This window comes from Coenobita brevimanus, chromosome 97, assembly GCF_032717465.1.
Source record: "Coenobita brevimanus isolate Jiangsu-jjx chromosome 97, ASM3271746v2, whole genome shotgun sequence".
In the NCBI taxonomy this organism is placed as follows: Eukaryota; Metazoa; Arthropoda; class Malacostraca; order Decapoda; family Coenobitidae; genus Coenobita; species Coenobita brevimanus.
In genome coordinates, this window is record NC_137050.1 from 48,241,148 (window position 1) to 48,259,504 (window position 18,357).

The 18,357-nt window shown below is 40.9% G+C and overlaps 1 protein-coding gene and 1 pseudogene across 1 annotated transcript in view; one reads left to right on the top strand and one right to left on the bottom strand.

Annotated features, from left to right (window-relative positions):
* LOC145413691 (cell adhesion molecule 2-like) overlaps window positions 1-18,357 on the top strand; it is a 262,375-nt gene that overhangs the window by 217,795 nt on the left and 26,223 nt on the right. The window contains exon 4 of the mRNA XM_080283345.1: window positions 15,915-16,051. Coding sequence (XP_080139471.1) covers window positions 15,915-16,051 — 137 coding nt within the window. The remainder of the gene's footprint in view (window positions 1-15,914; window positions 16,052-18,357) is intronic.
* Window positions 8,079-8,198, bottom strand: LOC145413888 (5S ribosomal RNA; annotated as a pseudogene).

Below are 18,357 nucleotides of genomic sequence, written 5' to 3' on the forward strand. Positions count from 1 at the left end.
GGGCAGAAATTAGTGGAATTAGGGCCAGAAGTTAGAGGGGATGGGGACAGAAAGTAGCGGAATTGTGGAGAAAAACCAGAGGAATTTGCAACAGAAAGAAGTGAAATTAACGATTTAAAGTAGTGGAATTAGGGATAAAAAGCAGAGGTTAGGGACAGAAAGTAGTGGAACTAGGAACAGAAAATACTGCAACTAGTGACAAATGAATAGTGAAATTAATAACAAAGTTGTGTAAGTAGGGGAAGAAGCAGAGGAAATAGGAACAGACTGTAGTGAAATTAGGAAAAGCAGTGAAATTAGGGATAGAAAGGAGTGGAATCAGAGAAAAAACAGCAGAACTGGAAACAGTAATTCGTGGAATAGGAGACAATATTAGTGGCATTTTATAGGGAAAAAAGTGAGCTGGAGTAAACTTAAGTGAAGGAGAGCAGAGTTTAATCAAGAACAAGAAATTTGAAAATTATACAGTACCTTTGAGCAGAGAAGAGCACTGTGGAAATATGAACAGAAGGTGAAACTTGGGTATTGAGGTGGTGGATGAGGGATGGAAGCACAGGAGCATAGATTGTTGAGCATATTAGAGACGGATTCCCAAGTGATGCGAACTCTGACAAGGAGATTGAATCTAATAATGAAGTAAACAGAAGCTTAGTGAATCTTAACTATGAGTACAAGGGAGTAGAATTTAACATAGAGTGGAGAGAACATAGGAGCAAAGTGAAAAGGAAGAAGAATTTCATAACTTTGGACAAGTGTTAAAGTAATACCTGGCTGATCTGTACATTCTCTAAAACTCTTCATAGCAAGAATATATTTATCATAAGTAACTGCCCATCCACCCTTTGTGAGTTTGTAGGTAAAATGAGTACTTAGAGTAACACCTAGAAGTAACTGTGGTAACCTGGATGTTGCACTGGCCTCGTATTCCAGAATATTGTGTGAATAACCCCCCACAGGCTCAAAGGCTTATGTAACAGATGAGCAAGGCAGCTAAGCGGCTAATTGCGTTTGCCCCCACCATTACTTTACTTTACTTATTCAGGGGTTTAAGAGAGAGAGAGTCAGTCAGTCAGTCAGTCAGTCAGTCAGTCAACTATTTAAGCGATGTTCTTTGTCTTCCATTTACAACTCCAACTCTGAATGAATCTTCCTCAGTCTATTTTTCGTCCTTTCCAATATCTCAGTTCTTTGAAACGCGGTGTATTGAGACTTCCCGAGATGAAGAGGCCTTACTGCAGATCTTTTCTGTTTAATACTCTGCGAAGGAAGAACTTTCTAGGATTTGTGCATTTAGTTCATTCTCTTTATTCACTTTATGTTTCGATCTATAGTGAAGTGAGTATGGAAAAAAAAAATAATAAGTCACTGCTTGAGAGTATGGGGATTCCCACTGTAATACGGAAGTGCATCTTGGACCCTGTTGGAAGGACACACGTCAAGAGTGAGAGCAGCTGAAATGAGTTGTCTGAGAGGAGCCTGTGGAGTTACATGGAGAGACAGAAAGACAAATGGGGAATTAAAGGAGCATTGAGGTGTTGATGTGTTTGCGATTGAATGTGTTACCGGTGAGTGAAGTATTTTGAGATGGTTTGGTCATGTGGAGAGGATGGAGAATGAGAAACTGACTAGAAGATTGTATGTGAGGTGAAGGGGGAGAAGAGGAAGAGGAGACCAAGGATGATATGCAGGAATGAAGTGACGAGATATGTAAGAGAACAGAGTGTAAGTTGAAGGGAGGACAGCCAAATGACAGAGGACAGGGCGACGTGGAGGCTCTTGGTTTGTGGCCACCCCTTGCAAGATTGTCTGGAAGTATATATACAGATAGATCTATAAACTATTTCTTTTTTACCCACCGCTTCAATACTTACTAAGGAGCTGAAACGCTTCCATCCCGACGAAGCAGTCACCTCTGTGATGGTAACTACTCCACCTTCAAATATGGTCAAAGTTGGAGAGGGAAAAGATGACCTGAAATTAATCATTGCCTTTGATGAATTGAATCTGTGGTAGTGGGCCTCAGACTGACAGGCAGTTACACCTGTTTCATTACCCTAAATTACCTCCGCTCTCGGCCTCGTAATGTGCTTTCTTAATTAGCAGGAATTAGTCAGCGCCTGATTAACTTTCATAAACTGCCTGGGGGTCGTTACTACGGTCGTTAGAGTCACAGGAAGCAGTTAAGGTGGCAAGCTGTGAGTGGTGAAGATTACAACAGCAATGGACTGAATGAGTCTGGGAAAAATGCATTATGAATTAGTTCTTGCAGTGGGTTCTTCAGCAATCGAACGAAAAGAAATGAGTTTACTTGTGATTCCATTAGCTTGCCAGGGTGAATAAGGTTTGTGTGTGTGTGTGTGTGTGTGTGTGTGTGTGTGTGTGTGTGGGTGGGTGGGTGGGTGGGTGGGAGGGTGTGGGTGTGGGTAGGAGAGAGAGAGATAGAGAGAGAGAGAGAGAGGGAGGGAGGGAGGGAGGGAGGGAGAGAGAGAGAAATTGGTGAATGAGTGAATGAACTAAGATTTTCCGAACGCGAAAAGCTTCACCCCAAAAAACTTTAGTCAAGTCCCATAGTACGGTACTACTGGGCTCTCATTAATCTAGTTCTTATCTACTTGTTTTAATTGGAATCAGGGTTTTAGTTTGGGTTAACCGTCTTTGTAAGCATTTAAGGCTGATATCGCTTCTCTTTCATTTTAATCAGTCCACCCTGAGTCGATTATATTCAAATTGTATATCTCTTGTAGTGAAGGGCCAAAGGAACGATGTATCTAACCTTTCCCCTGGGATATATCTCTTCAGAGCTTGTGAAATTCAACAGGAGATTAGAACATAGTTAAAAAATGCGCCATGGTAGTGAAGGGATTAAGAACGATAGTGTTTTTTCTATCTGTCTGCCTGTCTGTCTATCTGTCTGTCAGTCAGTCTGTCTGTGTATAACCAAACGCTTTAACCCAGAACAGGGATGGCCACGAAAAAAGAAAAAAAAATTGTCTCCATTTCACCCTGTCCTACATCATCAGATTGTCCTTTGTCCAACTAAAGCCCTTCTCATTCATACGAGTATAGTTTTAAACTCCATCCTTCCACCCCATCCTCTGCCTCCCTCTCCCCTCCTCCCCCTACACCTCAAACACACGCCCTCCTAGTCAGTCTGTCATTCTCCTATCTCTCCACATAAATTCTGTAACTCTGGCTATACACACTCCCCAAAATCGGCCCCTTTGGGTACGATGGTTGTGAAAATAATCAACTTCCACAGACACACATGAGTCTATAAATGTGGCGCCTTAAAACATATACCACCCAGTAAGTGAATCTTTTTGCAATTCTGGGTTCTAATAATTACCAAAGATAATATTTGCACTTATAATTACGGGATGCCCCATATATCACAATGCTTCATCCATGTTTCAGAATGATACGGGCTGTAAGAATGCCGATACTTTTTTGTGAGGGGATACATTGAGTAGCCATACCAATTAAATGTTTCAGTGTTTCAAATCATAATTCGGAACAGCAGTAATGCACATGCGTCGTGGAAGGATAGTGGCGCTTAGCAACATCAGTCATCACTTCTTTCTCGTTCCCACACTCACCTGGTCCCTTGCCAGTCTCTTGTCTGTTCCAGTGCGACTTTGGGTGTCATGGGGTTGCGATTTTTCTGCTTACTAACGATCGCTTGTTAATTTTGCTTCTCGCTCCCGCTGTAACTCCCACCGGTGAGTGACAAGGCGTGGTTCTTGTTTTCCTAGGGTGCTAGAGTTCAAGAAGAGTTAAAGCCAAGGCTAGGCTCTTAATCAGTTAGGTGCGAATATTGATATGTTAAATTTCTTCTTAAAGAAGACTTCAAATATACTTCAAGGCATGAGTACCTTTCCTTCTTTATATATATCTATGTTATGATAGTCAAGTTCGATCCTTTATTTCTTCAGTAAGTCGTCTGCTATTTGTCGTCCATGAAGTTTACCTTCATTGATATTTAGCTCTGATTTGAGATGGTAAAATGAACTCTTTTAATACAGCTTTCTTGATGATGTGATAATACATACTTGAATGCCAATAGTTCATAAATACACACTTGTAAGTATTCATTTATAACATGCATAAATAGACAGATGGATAGATAGCATAAGTACCAATATGTGAAGCGAGTGGAATACTATCGAAGCCTGTCCTCACACTCCAGAACTTCCACTGAAAAAATATGCATATTGAATTGTCACTCACTATACCGGTAAAAAAAATTACTAAAAATCTAATAATGATTATAATCCTGAAAAATCCTTCGTATATGGGTTCGAGTGTGCGTCCGTGCGTGAGTGTGAGAGCTCTGGAAAATTAGTTTGTATTCAAATGTTGTGAAATAAATTTGTCTTTTTATTTAATATTAAGTGATATTTGTAAAAACAGTACTGTTATTAGGTGTCAGCTGGGAGTTTTTTTTCTTGTGCTTGTGCTTCTGTATCATCATCATCATCATCATCATCAGCCATAACTAGTCCACTGCTGAACAAAGGCCTCCCCCAGCCTTTTCCACGAATTCCTTGACTGAGCCAATCTTTGCCACGTTTTCTCTGCAAATTTCTCTATCTCATATCTCCATCTCCTGTCTGGCCTTTTTCTGCTACGCTTACATTCTCTTGGTGTCCAGTCCGTCAGCCTCTTACTCCATCGGTTATCCCTTATTCTTGCTATATGGCCTGCCCACCTCCATTTCTGTTGGTGGACAGGGTGGGTGATACAGGGTGGCTGGGTGGAGTGGATGGGTGGGTGGGCAGGCGGGGTGAGGTGGGGAGGGTGAGCAGGGTGGGTGAGTTGTGTGCATGGGCAAGATGGGCGGGTGAGTGAGCAAAGTGGGTAAGTGAATGGGTGGGATGGGTGGACTTGTTGCATGGGTGGTGTGGATGAATGTGTGGGCGCGGTGGTGTGGGTGGGTTGAGAATGAGGTGGCTTGATTGCGTGAGTGAAGGAAGTAATCTATGTGGGTGGGGAGGATAATTGAGGTGGATGGGTTGGCAGGCAGTGTGTGTGGGGTGTGTGGGTCGGATTGGTGGGTGAGCGGACAAGGAAGGTGGGCGGGTGGGTATCCATGTGGGTAGAACGATGACTGGAAAATGGAAAAGTACAAGCATGCTGATAAGGTGCGTGTTGTGAAGAGATCCATGGAAGAATAGGTCCTTTTTGGAAAGCAATTTCTTGGGGAATATGTTCGTGTGGAAGTAGGACCAAGTAGGAACATAGCATCAGTGGATAAAAACAGGTCTATGGGAGGCGAGAAAGTGGGTCCACATGCAAAACTTGTATTCCCCATTGAAAGAGTCCATGAGGGAAAGTAAGTCCATGGAGATATTAGGTCCATGGAGATAATAGATCCAAGAAAAAAACTAGGTCCGTGAATGGAAAAAGAGGTCGAGAGGGAAAAAAGACCTTTGGGGGAAAATAAGATGTTTGGTGGAAAAAAGGTCCAAAGAGGAGGTTCATCAATTCAGGAACTGGTCCGGAGCGTAGCCTGAGACCGGTTTATGTTCTAGTTTCTTTAAAGGTTCTCTCTCTCTCTCTCTCTCTCTCTCTCTCTCTCTCTCTCTCTCTCTCTCTCTCTCTCTCTCTCTCTCTCTCTCTCGCTCTCTGTGTGTGTGTGTGTGTGTGTGTGTGTGTGTGTGTGTGTAAGGGATGGGACGTGTGAAAAAGCATTTGCTACAATACGTAAATTTCATTATTGGAGTGCGTGTGGACAATTTCAAACAGATTCAAATTACAAATGAGAGCAGGGGTGAAAAAAATGAGCCAGAGAGAGAGAGAGAGAGAGAGAGAGAGAGAGAGGGGGAGAGGGAGAGAGTGTTAGTGTGGAAGGCTTTGATAGGAAACGTACGTGACTGTGTGAAAAATGGTCATGTGAAATTTACGTGAAACAATGAAATATCGAGAGAGAGAGAGAGAGAGAGAGAGAGAGAGAGAGAGAGAGAGAGAGAGAGAAAGAGAGAGAGAGAGAGCTATTGAGTGCATATGTGTATGGTTTTGTAGAAAAATTGGTGTGACTGAGAATTAGATTGGTCGAGTTAAATTTACGAGGAACAAGAAAATTGAGAGAGAGAGAGAGAGAGAGAGAGAGAACAAAGGAAAGTTGTATTGATTGGATGCGCTTTATGCATCAGTAAATATTTGTGTCTGTTAACAAGGGGATTCTGGGGGGCCTCGGTGGTTGCTCTTTAAACTCTCTCTCTCTCTCTCTCTCTCTTTCTCTCTCTCTCTCTCTCTTTCTCTCTCTCTCTCTCTCTCTCTCTCTCTCTCTCTCTCTCTCTCTCTCTCTCTCTCTTTCTCTCTCTCTCTCTCTCTCTCTCTCTCTCTCTCTCTCTCTCTCTCACACACACACACACACACACACACACACACACACACACACACACACACACACACACACACACACACACACACACACACACACACACACACACACACACACACACACACACACACACACACACACACACACACACACACACACACACACACACTCTTTCTTTTTTTTTTTTGTCCCAATTTGCGGCCTGTATTACCTTAACCCTACAGGAGTTCAGTGGAAACAGAACATCCCTTCACTACTTGCTATTTCTACCCATTACAATCTCCCCTTATGGTACACTGGTAGGGTAGCTTCGTATGTCAGGTGGTTATATCCTTAAAGATGATATTTCTCAGGGAGGGAGATCATTGGCATCTGTCTATACTTCTCTCACTACTGAAGGTCTCATATAATGTGAAAGAAATCATTCGCCTAAATATCAAGACATCATTGTCATATGTGTGTGTGTGTGTGTGTGTGTGTGTGTGTGTGTGTGTGTGTGTGTGTCTCTCTCTCTCTCTCTCTCTCTCTCTCTCTCATCTTTAAGCTGCCCTCTCTCCACGATAAATACAATGTTATAGCAATAGATTATGGTTAGAATATGAAGCTAGTCACAAAGAGGTGCTATGGAAAGGATGTAGAGCCATGGTAAGGTCTCATTTTGTCACTGAGCTACGTGTAATAAGCTGCAAAAGAACGAAAATCTAGGCCAAGTTAGACTAAATACATTATAAAAGTGACACCGAACGTGGCAATTCTCTCACGTCCTTTTTTTGACATGATCGAAATAGTGTAAGGAGATATTATAAAATGACTCTATTAATTTGCTTTAGGTACACCATTTCTTTGTCAACTCTGAACCTTCATGTGTACTTTCGTCAACTAACGATGCTTTCTAAGACGTTTTTCTTGTTGGTTTACTTTTGCTTTTGAGTGGGGAATATTCTACTGTGTTTTATTTGCTTTATACTATATCGATTTATATGAACTACGTAATTATAGTCTAAGAAAATACAGGAAGTATTATATGTACAGTTTTTCGTTCTGGAAGGGGTGTCAGAAAGCCCCGTTGAGCTATAATTCTTGTCAGGTCAGGAGGGTCCTAACACCTCCTCCTTTACTATTTATTTTTGGATGTGGCTGGTTGGTATCCATTTGTACGTTTTTTATGCAGAATATGGCGATATTGGAAGGATTTATGGATCACAGAGGAGAACATTAAGGTATAAAAGACAAATAAATCAATTAGAAGGTGTTAGGGAGTTTCCTTAATGAGAATGCCGGCCCTAATCCTGTTTTATCTACACCACCAACACCACGTAAAAATAACATACAGATTCCCAGCTACGTCACTACGATACTTAATTTTCTTGCTGCCACCTTACCATTTAATGTAGCTACCCTGGAAGAGTCCTTTTGTGATGGGGAAGTGTATTAAGGATTGGTTCCAACACCGTCACTGCCAGAGGTTTCCCAAATGTTGAGATTATCGTGAGGAGATGGACAATGATAATAATAATAATAATAATAATAATGATGATAATAATAATAATAATATAAAAAACAGTAGTAGTAGTAGTAGTGGTAGTAGTAGTACTATAAAGACTTAAATCATTCATTCATTCATTGCCAGACGCCATGTATCCCAAACGGGGTGGCAAGGGCTTAGAGTTAATTGTTTTACAGGGAGGGGCACTAATCCTCCACCAACCCCACTTGACACGTAGGGAGAACGTTATGCCAACAGCATCTGGTGTTCCCAGGCAGTCACCCATCCAAGTACTAACCAGACCCAACGTTGCTTAACTTCGCTGATCGGACGGGAAGCAGTGTACTCAACTTGGTTAATATTCTTTGATTTGCTGCATTAGTCAAAAAGTACTAACCAATAATCTTCATAATCTTATTTTTTTTTTTATTATCGCATACCTAAGTTATTGGTCATACGATATTTAATAATGCATATTCCTTTGCTTCAGTACTGTATTTCTCTGACCTAGATTATGATATTAATATTTCTTCTATGTGGATATCGTAGTATGTACTGTTTATCATCAGATGCCATTTCTCTTAAACCAGCAGTCTGACCTATCTGACTCAGGGATGAAGGATTATGTGATGAATAAAGATTAGATATCGGATATAGGAATGATAGGGTGTAATACTAACAGAATCTGAGGATATATGGAGTGGATGGAGAGTGAAAATTACCTTATGCAGTACAGTGATGTCATGTCATATTTTAATCTCCCGACATCCAGACTGTTTCATATGGCTTAGGAAATAACTCGCATATTGGATATAGTAAAGGCTACATTAGACTCAGTTCCACGAGCCTGTCCAAAACTGAGTAAAGTCGTCTTGAAGCAGCAGGAGTGAACACAGGAGAGCGTCAACGTGGTAAAGGAGTCAAGAAACAAAGATGTATGATAGTGAAGAGGGTGAAAACAACTGAAGACCAAGACTGAGTGAATGAACAAAGAGGGGATGAAGGTTTGTCGCAAAGGGAGGAATCGTAGGAACAAAAGGACAGTGGGATCCTTTCATCCATGTCGCCCCTCACAGGGTAAGACGCTAGGCAATAGACAGAAGGAGAAATTTCTGCTTGCTCTTCATCCTTTTTTTTGGACCTGCAGCCATCAGTGTGAACAGGGACAATAGACAGGCAGACAGATATTGAGACAGAGAAACATACATGTAGATAGACAGATAGATAGATTAATAGATACACGCAGACCGACAGATAGATATAAATAGATAGGCAGACAGATGAGTGTGACAGCCGGAGCGTTTCATCAACACACAATAAGTTGCAAACATTCACCCCAATGGCCCGTGTTCCTTTAATACTAAAATCAGTGTCGCTCGCCGCCTGGTTCAATGTTTTGTGTGTGTGTGTGTGTGTGTGTGTGTGTGTGTGTGTGTGTGTGTGTGTGTGTGTGTGTCTGTGTAAATACTGCCATACTGTAATATGTACGTGCATGTGCGGGCTTTTAAACGTGTGTGTGTGTGTGTGTGTGTGTGTGTGTGTGTGTGTGTGTGTACTGGAATATGCACGTGCATGTAGGGGCTTTTAAATGTGTGTGTGTGTGTGTGTGTGTGTGTGTGTGTGTGTGTGTGTGTGTATGTGTATGTGTGTTTGTATGTGTGTGACAGACAGACAGAGACAGAGACGGCGACTGTGTGTGTTTGTGGGGGGGGAGGGATCATAACGGTCATAACATAGTGTGCATTTGGCTGTGTGTACGTGCGTGGTTGTATACATGAAGGGTATTGTTTGTGTGTAATATCTGGCAGCCCGTGTGCCTCTGTGTTTGGGCATTCCCTGCAAAATATATGAATACTTGTTACGTTGCTTTTGTGTTTACATTTATGTGGATGTACGCTTGTATGAATTTTTAAAGTGAATTGAAGGGTTAACGCAGTGTGTGTGTGTGTGTGTGTGTGTGTGTGTGTGTGTGTGTGTGTGTGTGTGTTAATTCCTTTGTGTATGTGAATGCGTGTGGATGAACCGAGGGAGGGAGGCGGTGGAGCGAGAAGGGGAAACAACAAGGAACTTGGCTGGGCCTTTTTTATGGATCAGTAATGGTTCATGGTAGGGCACTGAGAGAGAGAGAGAGAGAGAGAGAGAGAGAGAGAGAGAGAGAGAGAGAGAGAGAGAGAGGGAGAGAGAGAGAGAGAGAGAGAGTCACATATTGTTTCACTGATACACACATCACCCTGATATTCAGGGTCCATACAATGCTATCAGATCTTATTATTATTGGAGAAAGACTACCTATCGCAGAAGCAGACGAAAAATAAAAGATAGCACAGCAGTGGAGTCTCTACCTCTGGCGAAATGTAATATTATAAGAAGCAGTGCGTTCAGAACATAAATTCCTGTTTGAAAGCATTTGACAACACTACTTTTCCTTATTTTTTTATTCATCGTGACTGGTCCACGCGTAGATGAATTCCACTGCTGTGCGCTGTGTTGGTTCTTGTACACTCTACTCAGTTTTTTTTTTTATTGAGGCGAAGATGCACTTGATGGGTTGGTGACGATTGGCTGAATGCAACATGTCCGAATAACATTTACTAACCCAAATTTTTCCATCAGGTATATGTTGTCAAATAATAATAGAGAGATTATGAAGTAACGTTGCATTCAGCCAATCATCACCAATCCGTCAAGTGCATCTTCGCCTCGATAAAAAAAAAACTGAGTATAGGCATTCTTACTGTACCTACAGGAAAACAGAGGGGCTGGCACAGGAGCCGTCAAGGATATGGGTTGTGGAGACAAATGTTATAAGGCCATTACCTTTTTTCAGCGTATTTACACACACACACACACACACACACACACACACACACACACACACACACACACACACACACACACACACACACACACACACACACACACACACACACACACGCATCCATATATAAGGGTACGCAAAACCCAATATGCACAAATATTTCATTGCATGCTTGTAAATATATATATTGTACTAAAATGCAATAACAATATTTTCTGACTAATAATATGGCTCACTGTGAATATTACTAATAGTTAACATGAAAATATCATTCACTGTGGATATTTGCAATGTGTCTAGAGCTTTGAAATGACAGATCTGTCTATATTTTCGATATAAGAAGTATAATAACAAGCCAGCGGGCGACGAAGATCAGCTCTAAGCGAACCAAGCTTTGTCACCGACCGGAAATGAGTTTTGGTATGAAAAGTCACTCCTGTATGGCGGTACCGAAGAGCAACATCACACTCATGAGTATGGAGGTATTTCATTGCATCATTCCACCTAAGAATCATAGCCCTGGCTTAATAATCTTCGAAGCTTTAGCATTTCGCGCGAGCATAGGCTTGATTTTAGCTATTTTCACCGTTTTTGCATTTGATGACCTTTGACCCCTGACCTGGCAAATGCAGCACATAGGTGTTCAATAGAAAGTTGTAGTGCTAGTCAATATCTATAAGCATGCAAACTTTCATTCAGTTCCATTGAGTCGCTGGAGAACTAGGGGGACAATTTTGAAAACCGGTACTGGTTGCTAGGGATGCTGAGGCCAATCCTCGTAGGGTGGCCACTCGAAAACTAGAGAAGAGGAAAGTGGATGGCACACTTCCGATAGAGAATGACCTCACGATTATGCGCAAAAAAGACAGTGCTTTCCACACCCATTAGTAATGCTTATACAACTCAAAACGTGAAAAGTACGAAAAAAGGAGGTTTTTCGGCCGTTGCCAGGCAACTAGTAGTTGCCTAGCAACCAAAACCTTGCGGACACAACTAGGTCATAGGCTAGTCATTGTGTCCAAGTTTGGTCGGAATCGGTTAATTCTAAAGGGTAGAAGTGCCTGCCACAGTTAAACAAGAAAGACCAAAAGAAAGAAACCAAGCAAGAAAACTCGACTAACAATAAGGGCAGCATGAACAGGATAATAATAATAATAATAATAATGATAATAATAATAATAATAATAATAATAATAATAATACTAAATGCATCAGAAAGACCATGCTGCTATGAATTTATATTATTTCGTGTCTATATCTCCGTGTTAAGTTTGAATAATTTGTTTACTTCTAAAACGCTGAAACCTTTGTGTATTTTTGAAGCACTCTTTGAGCTGGCCTCTGAGTCTACGCTGTTTGAGAGAATATAGGTAGGTAGGTAGGTGGGTGGGTAGGTAGGTAGGTACGTGTAGAGAGAGAGAGAGATTCACAGAAGTGGAAAGGGCATGAATACAGAACGTAGGGAGGAAGGAAAAGAATGGTTAATGGAGAAGAGGGAGGCAGAGAACTACGCATGGAGAAAGAAGAAGGAATGGAATATGGGAAGAGGGGAAAGAGCGAGTCAAAGTGTAGAGCCGTGTTTGTCGAGGGAAAAGTGATGGTGCTGATAACAATAGGTGAAGGGTTAGTACTTTGACGTCTAATGGGAGAAGAAACTAGAATAATAAACAGATTTAACACCAGCTTGATAACTCTATAACCTACAGCTAGATACTGGTCTAATGAGTTCAAGCGCTAAGATCAGACGTGAGGCATAAGGGTATAATTCGGATGGACGGAGTGGGTTTATTTTTCACGTAATGCCACTCAGGGAAGAGGAAATGGTCACTCGTTTAAAATGCAAGGTCTGGGTAGCCTAGTTCTGATCCGCTAATCACTTGAAGGGGGCAATAGAGGATGAAGAAGCATGTGCAATGGAGAATCACGGGAAAAGAAGCATACCCTGGTGATAAGTGTGATCAGATACACACTTATCACTACTGTATTTACCCTCATCGTTTTCACATGTCCCTACCGTCTAAACACACACCTTATGGACTCTGGTGATCCTTCTTAAAAATTAATAAGATCTCCTGGCCTCAGCAAGAAAAAAGAAATGTGTCATCGTAATGAATGAGTATTTTTAATGACAGAAAATAGAGACGGAAAACAGAATGATGGATAGATGAAAAAAAGAAAATGGGTTTCTTTGCTCATCATCTTTTTCCTGAATTTGCACCAAAGTTAGTCTATTCACTTTAGTTCATTATCATTTTCATTCGTTTTGACAGCTAATTCATTTCTCGTAGCTCATTCATTCTCCTTTACCTATTCATTTTTGGCTGCTCTTATATGTTTGATCATTCATTTTTGGTCTCTTGTAAATTCCACTCTAATGCTTGTCCATTCATTTCACTCCATTACTTGTCCATTCATTTCACATCAGGGCTATTTCATTCGTACCACTTTACTGTTTTTTCATTCATGTTACTTCACTGCTTGACTATTCATTTCACTTTACCGCCATTCATTAAACTTTACTCCTTGCCCATTTATTTAACTCCACTGCTTGCCCATTTATTTCACTCCACTGCTTGCCCATTCATTTCACTGTACTCCTTGCCCATTCATTTCATTTTACTGCTTGTCCATTCATTTCACTCTACTGCTTGCCCATTCATTTCACTCTACCGCTTGTCCATTCATTTCACTCTACCGCTTGTCCAGTCATTTCACTCCACTGCTTGCCCATTTATTTCACTCTACTGCTTGCCCATTCATTTCACCGTACTCCTTGCCCATTCATTTCATTTTACTGCTTGTCCATTCATTTCACTCTACTGCTTGTCCATTCATTTCACTCTACTGCTTGTCCATTCATTTCACTCTACCGCTTGTCCATTCATTTCACTCCACTGCTTGCCCATTCATTTTACTCCACTGCATCCCCATTCATTTTACTTCACCGCTTGCTCATTTATTTTACTCTACTGCTTGCCCATTCATTTCACTCTACTCCTTGCCCATTCATTTCATTTTACTGCTTGACCTTTCATTTCAGTCCACTGCATGTCCATTCATTTCACTCTACCGCTTGTCCATTCATTTCACTCTACCGCTTGCCCATTCATTGCTTGCCCATTCATGAGACGCTTGATCATTCATTTAGGCTGCTCATTTTTCTTACACAATTTTCTGCCATTCCATCTACTTCACTCCAATGCACGTTCATTCATTTCATCTGGTGGCTGCCCAGTCATTTTCGATTGCTTATTCATTTCACTTCATTTCTAACTCGGCATTTACTCACACATCCACTGCTTGCCCCTACACTGCTTTCCTTTTCAGAGCTTGTCCAATCTCCATAGTGTTCTATCAGATTCATGTCACTTATTCATTGCACTTTACTGGTTTCTTATTCATTTCACTCTAGTGCCTGATCATTCATTCAGTCTTTTCACTCAACCCCCTCTTCCCCATTCATTTCACTCCTCTGTCTGTTTGCTCATTCATTTGACTCCATTACCCATTAACCTTCATCTGCCCATTCATTTCACTCCACCGTCTGCTTGCCTATTCATTTACTTCACTGCCTGCTTGCTCATTCACTTACTTCACTGCCTGCTTGCCCATTCATTTACTTCATTACCTGCTTGACCATTCATTTACTTTACTACCTGCTTAACCATTTTACTTCACTGCCTGCTTGACCATTCATTTACTTCACTGCCTGCTTGCCCATTCATTTCATTCCAGTACCTGCTTGTTTTCTTATTCACCTGCTTGCTCGCTTATTCACTTCACTCATTACAGTGCCTGCTCGCCCATTCATTACCACGCATCTGTCCATCAATCCGCCTCTCTCTGTCCGGCCCGTCAAAAAAAGATGAATTAGGCCCCCACCTCACCATGAATAATTTCCTTGCAAAGTGAGGCTGTTTTAATTATGCCGTGTCGTCCTTTGAGAGCTATTTATTTCGCCGCCGTGTCTCTCAGGGAAAAAAAGGTTGGAAAAATGGTGCAGAATTAATTTTCCCGTCATTACTTTCCCTATTCTGGGAATTTATCTGAAAAATAAAAATATGGTGAAAAGATAGATTAAATTAGAAAAATGAAACTTAGCCAAAAAAAAAAACAGCTTATTTTTCATTATTGTCCTTTTTAATATAAGGAAAAGTTGGTGAATGATTTTCAGAACTATATTATCTCCTCAAAAATGAAGTTCGAAAAATAATGCAGAATTATTTTTTGTCAATATAAATTTATCTGACATCATCTGTTGATAATCATGGAAAGAAAGAAAAAATCATATATTTAATTATGAGAACTTTTGGGAACAACCTCTATTGCCACGTTCTCTCTCCGGAAAAAAAAAAAAAAAAAAAAAAAGCTGGAAAAATAGTGCAGAGCTCAGTTTCATCATTAAGACTGTTTGTGACTTTATCTGGAAAGAAATATATTTAAAAATTATTAATATGAAAAACGAAAGGGAAGTAAAACTGGATATATTTAGGCACAGGAGTTGAGCTCAAAGATTATGGTAATTTTCTCCCCACCAGAGACAAAATCTACTCTGATAGAAGGTAAATTGTCGCGCAGTGGCAAAAAATAAATAAATAAATAAATAAAGGAAAAGCAATATCGCCTTCCCTGACAAAAATTTAACACAACCTTTTCTTTTCCCTTGGCAATGAGAGGCTCTTCATTTTCCAGAGTACACATTGATTGATTAATTCCCCTATATTACATTTCGTAGTGCAAATGTATAATCTTCTAACACTTTCTTACTTCTAGTCTAAATTGGTAACGTGTCCATTTTTTTTTTTTTCTGAAATATAGTCTCATGGATAAAGAAAAATCCTTTTCCATGTTTGAATGGTTTCTTACAGCCATTCCTTCATGTCTTTGTTGTAGAGTTCTCCTACGTAACTCCTTCAGTCGGGTCACGTGTTTGTTTCTTGCTGTCTCCAGACGACTTTACGAAGCTCAGGAGAGTTTATTATTAACAGGAGATAGAAATAGTCTTCGTTAACTCTTTCGGTATGAGAGACCTTTTTTAATTTAAATAAATAATCTGGAAGCAGCAAGAACAAATTCAAGTAAGAAGTTCTCGTCATGTAAGGTTTAACACACTTCTCAAGCAATCTCCCTACAAGTACATAATATATTTTTCCACTGCATCTGATTTCCATCACTTTCTCCTACTGCTGTCTCTCTCCCCTCTTCTATTTTTCTGTACACTCCGAAGTGACTCAGACTCTTAGCTTGCTCTCTTATACGTCCCACAGACCTACCTGAAAGTGCGCCAGTGCTGAAGGGTGCCAAGACGAGCTATCAACTAGGGGAGCGCGTCACAGCCAACTGCACCTCCCCTTACTCCAAGCCCGCAGCAACCCTTGAGTGGTACATCAACGACGACCTGGTGGTAAGTGTGCCCTGGGGGAATGTAAGAGGAAAATGGTGCTGTGAATGAGCATGAAAGATGGATTGTAGACTCTTAGATGGGGGATCGCGTTCTTGAAGGAGTAGGAGGTTGTCTGGCATCAGTTCCCTATCTCACATTAATATTACCTGGTGTTAAGTGTGCCCAGGAGGAATGTAGAAGGAGGATGGTGCTACAAATGAGGAAGAAGGATGGAATGTTGAGGATAATGAGGAACAGTATTCTCGCTGGTTTAGATGTTTTGTTTGCCTATGTATCTCTGCATAGGATAATAACGTTCTCTGGTGTTAAGTGCAGAAAAAGAATAGAGAAAGAGAATGGTGCTGGGAATGAGGACGAAGAATGAAATGTTGAGTCTTAGCTGAGGAGACGTAATCTTGTCGTTTTAGGTCTTCTGGCACATATTCCTTTACAGTTTTTATCTTCATAGAACGTTAATATTTTATGGTGGAGTGTCCAGGAGGAACTTGGCAAAAAATGGTGGTGAGAATGATGTCCTGTCGTGACGGGCCTATATAAGGAAGCTCCCTAACACCTCTTCCTGAGCGGCTTATTACACATTATCTTCTATTTGATTCTTCTGTCACTATAACCTCCATAAATCTATCTATCTATCTATCTATTGCCAGAAGCCTTACTCCCGTAAGGGGTGACCACAAACAAATCGCCTCCATGTCGCTGTGTCCCCCCCTCCATTTCACTGCCCTGCATCCAGCTCACACACCCCTCTCTCATATACCTCTCCACTCCATTCCTCCATCTCGTCCCCCATAAATAATGTATAAAATTATATTACGACGTTATCCACAAATAAATCGCCATGGATCAGGTGCTAGGGAGCCTTCACAAGCCACGAGAATACGGGCCTCGGAATGAAACTAAAGGATGGACAAATTATGCTCAGATGATTTGAAAGGAGGTAAAATTAAAACAACAGTGTGTGTGTGTATGTGTGTGTGTGTGTGTGTGTGTGTGTATGTGTGTGTGTGTGTGTGTGTGTGTGTGTAAGAGGACAGTGAGTGTGTAGATGATTTGAAAGGAGGTAGAACAACGGTCTGTGTGTGTGTGTGTGTGTGTGTGTGTGTGTGTGTGTGTGTGTGTAAGAGGACAGTCATATTATTGTAAATAGGCAGGCGAATGGATGAATTTTAAGGGCTAGCTGAATGGAGAAGCAGTGTTGGTCAAATTATACAAGAGTGAACTGCTGACTGAATGATCACAAAACTTTTGATTTGAATTTCATGAAAGCAATTTAAATCATCTTCTAAAAGACCCACCGACGTCCTAAAATAATTCCACCACACCAGGGCAGTAAGAACCAACCCTACCTTGCGTTGGTAGACTTTGGACAGAAAGGCATGTATTCTTTTTACTCAGACTTGGCCTAAAATTGCCATCTCTCCATCTTGATATCCCAGCAGCAACGATAAACTTGCACTAGGATATTGTGCAAGCCACTGACCTGCGTGAAATAAGCTACAAAAGGACGAAAATCTAGGCCAGGTTAGCGTGCAAGAAGTATAATGCAAAAGTGGTAACAAATGAAGGTGTGTCAGTATCAGCTGCTGTAGAACACTTGCTGGAGAGAGAGAGAGAGAGAGAGAGAGAGAGAGAGAGAGAGAGAGAGAATTACATAACTCTACAAGAACCAGTAAAATATGTTCACCGCAAAAGTACCACAAGGGAGAACTAACGCTGTGTTTGAGAAAGGCGTTATGAAGGTTATCTAGAGTGTCAGGTGAAAGCGGAGAAGTAAGATAAGTTAATTAAATAGCTGCACACACTACTGCTGCCCTGGAAGCATGTGTTGTCGTACTGTATATAAAGGGAGTGTGGTGGTAATATTTAACAGTTGGTAATGTCATGTTATCCATACCACAATCAGAAGTGTCACCATCATCTCAGCCATATTATATAACAGTATCATGTTAAAAGAAAGAAAAATTAAGATAGCCTAGCAGTGTTCTTACAGTTAGGTCTGTTACAGCTTGAAGTCCCTTTGGGTCCATTTATGAGTTTTTGTTCCCACTAATATTACTTAGCTCTTTTCTGCAGGTCAACTCCCTTGAGCAATTACCTACTCTCTGTAATTACTCTGTAGTAGACTTGAATTACCTGGCTAACTGCTGGGCTATTAGTTACGTAACTACTGACACTTACGTAATGTTGTCTTTCCTCAGAGGAATATTTCCGCTTACAACAGTCTTTTCTTTTTAAATTTAATATATCCGGCTGCCTCACAAAAAGGCACTGCTTCTGTTATATAAGAAATTTTTAGGACTAGCCTA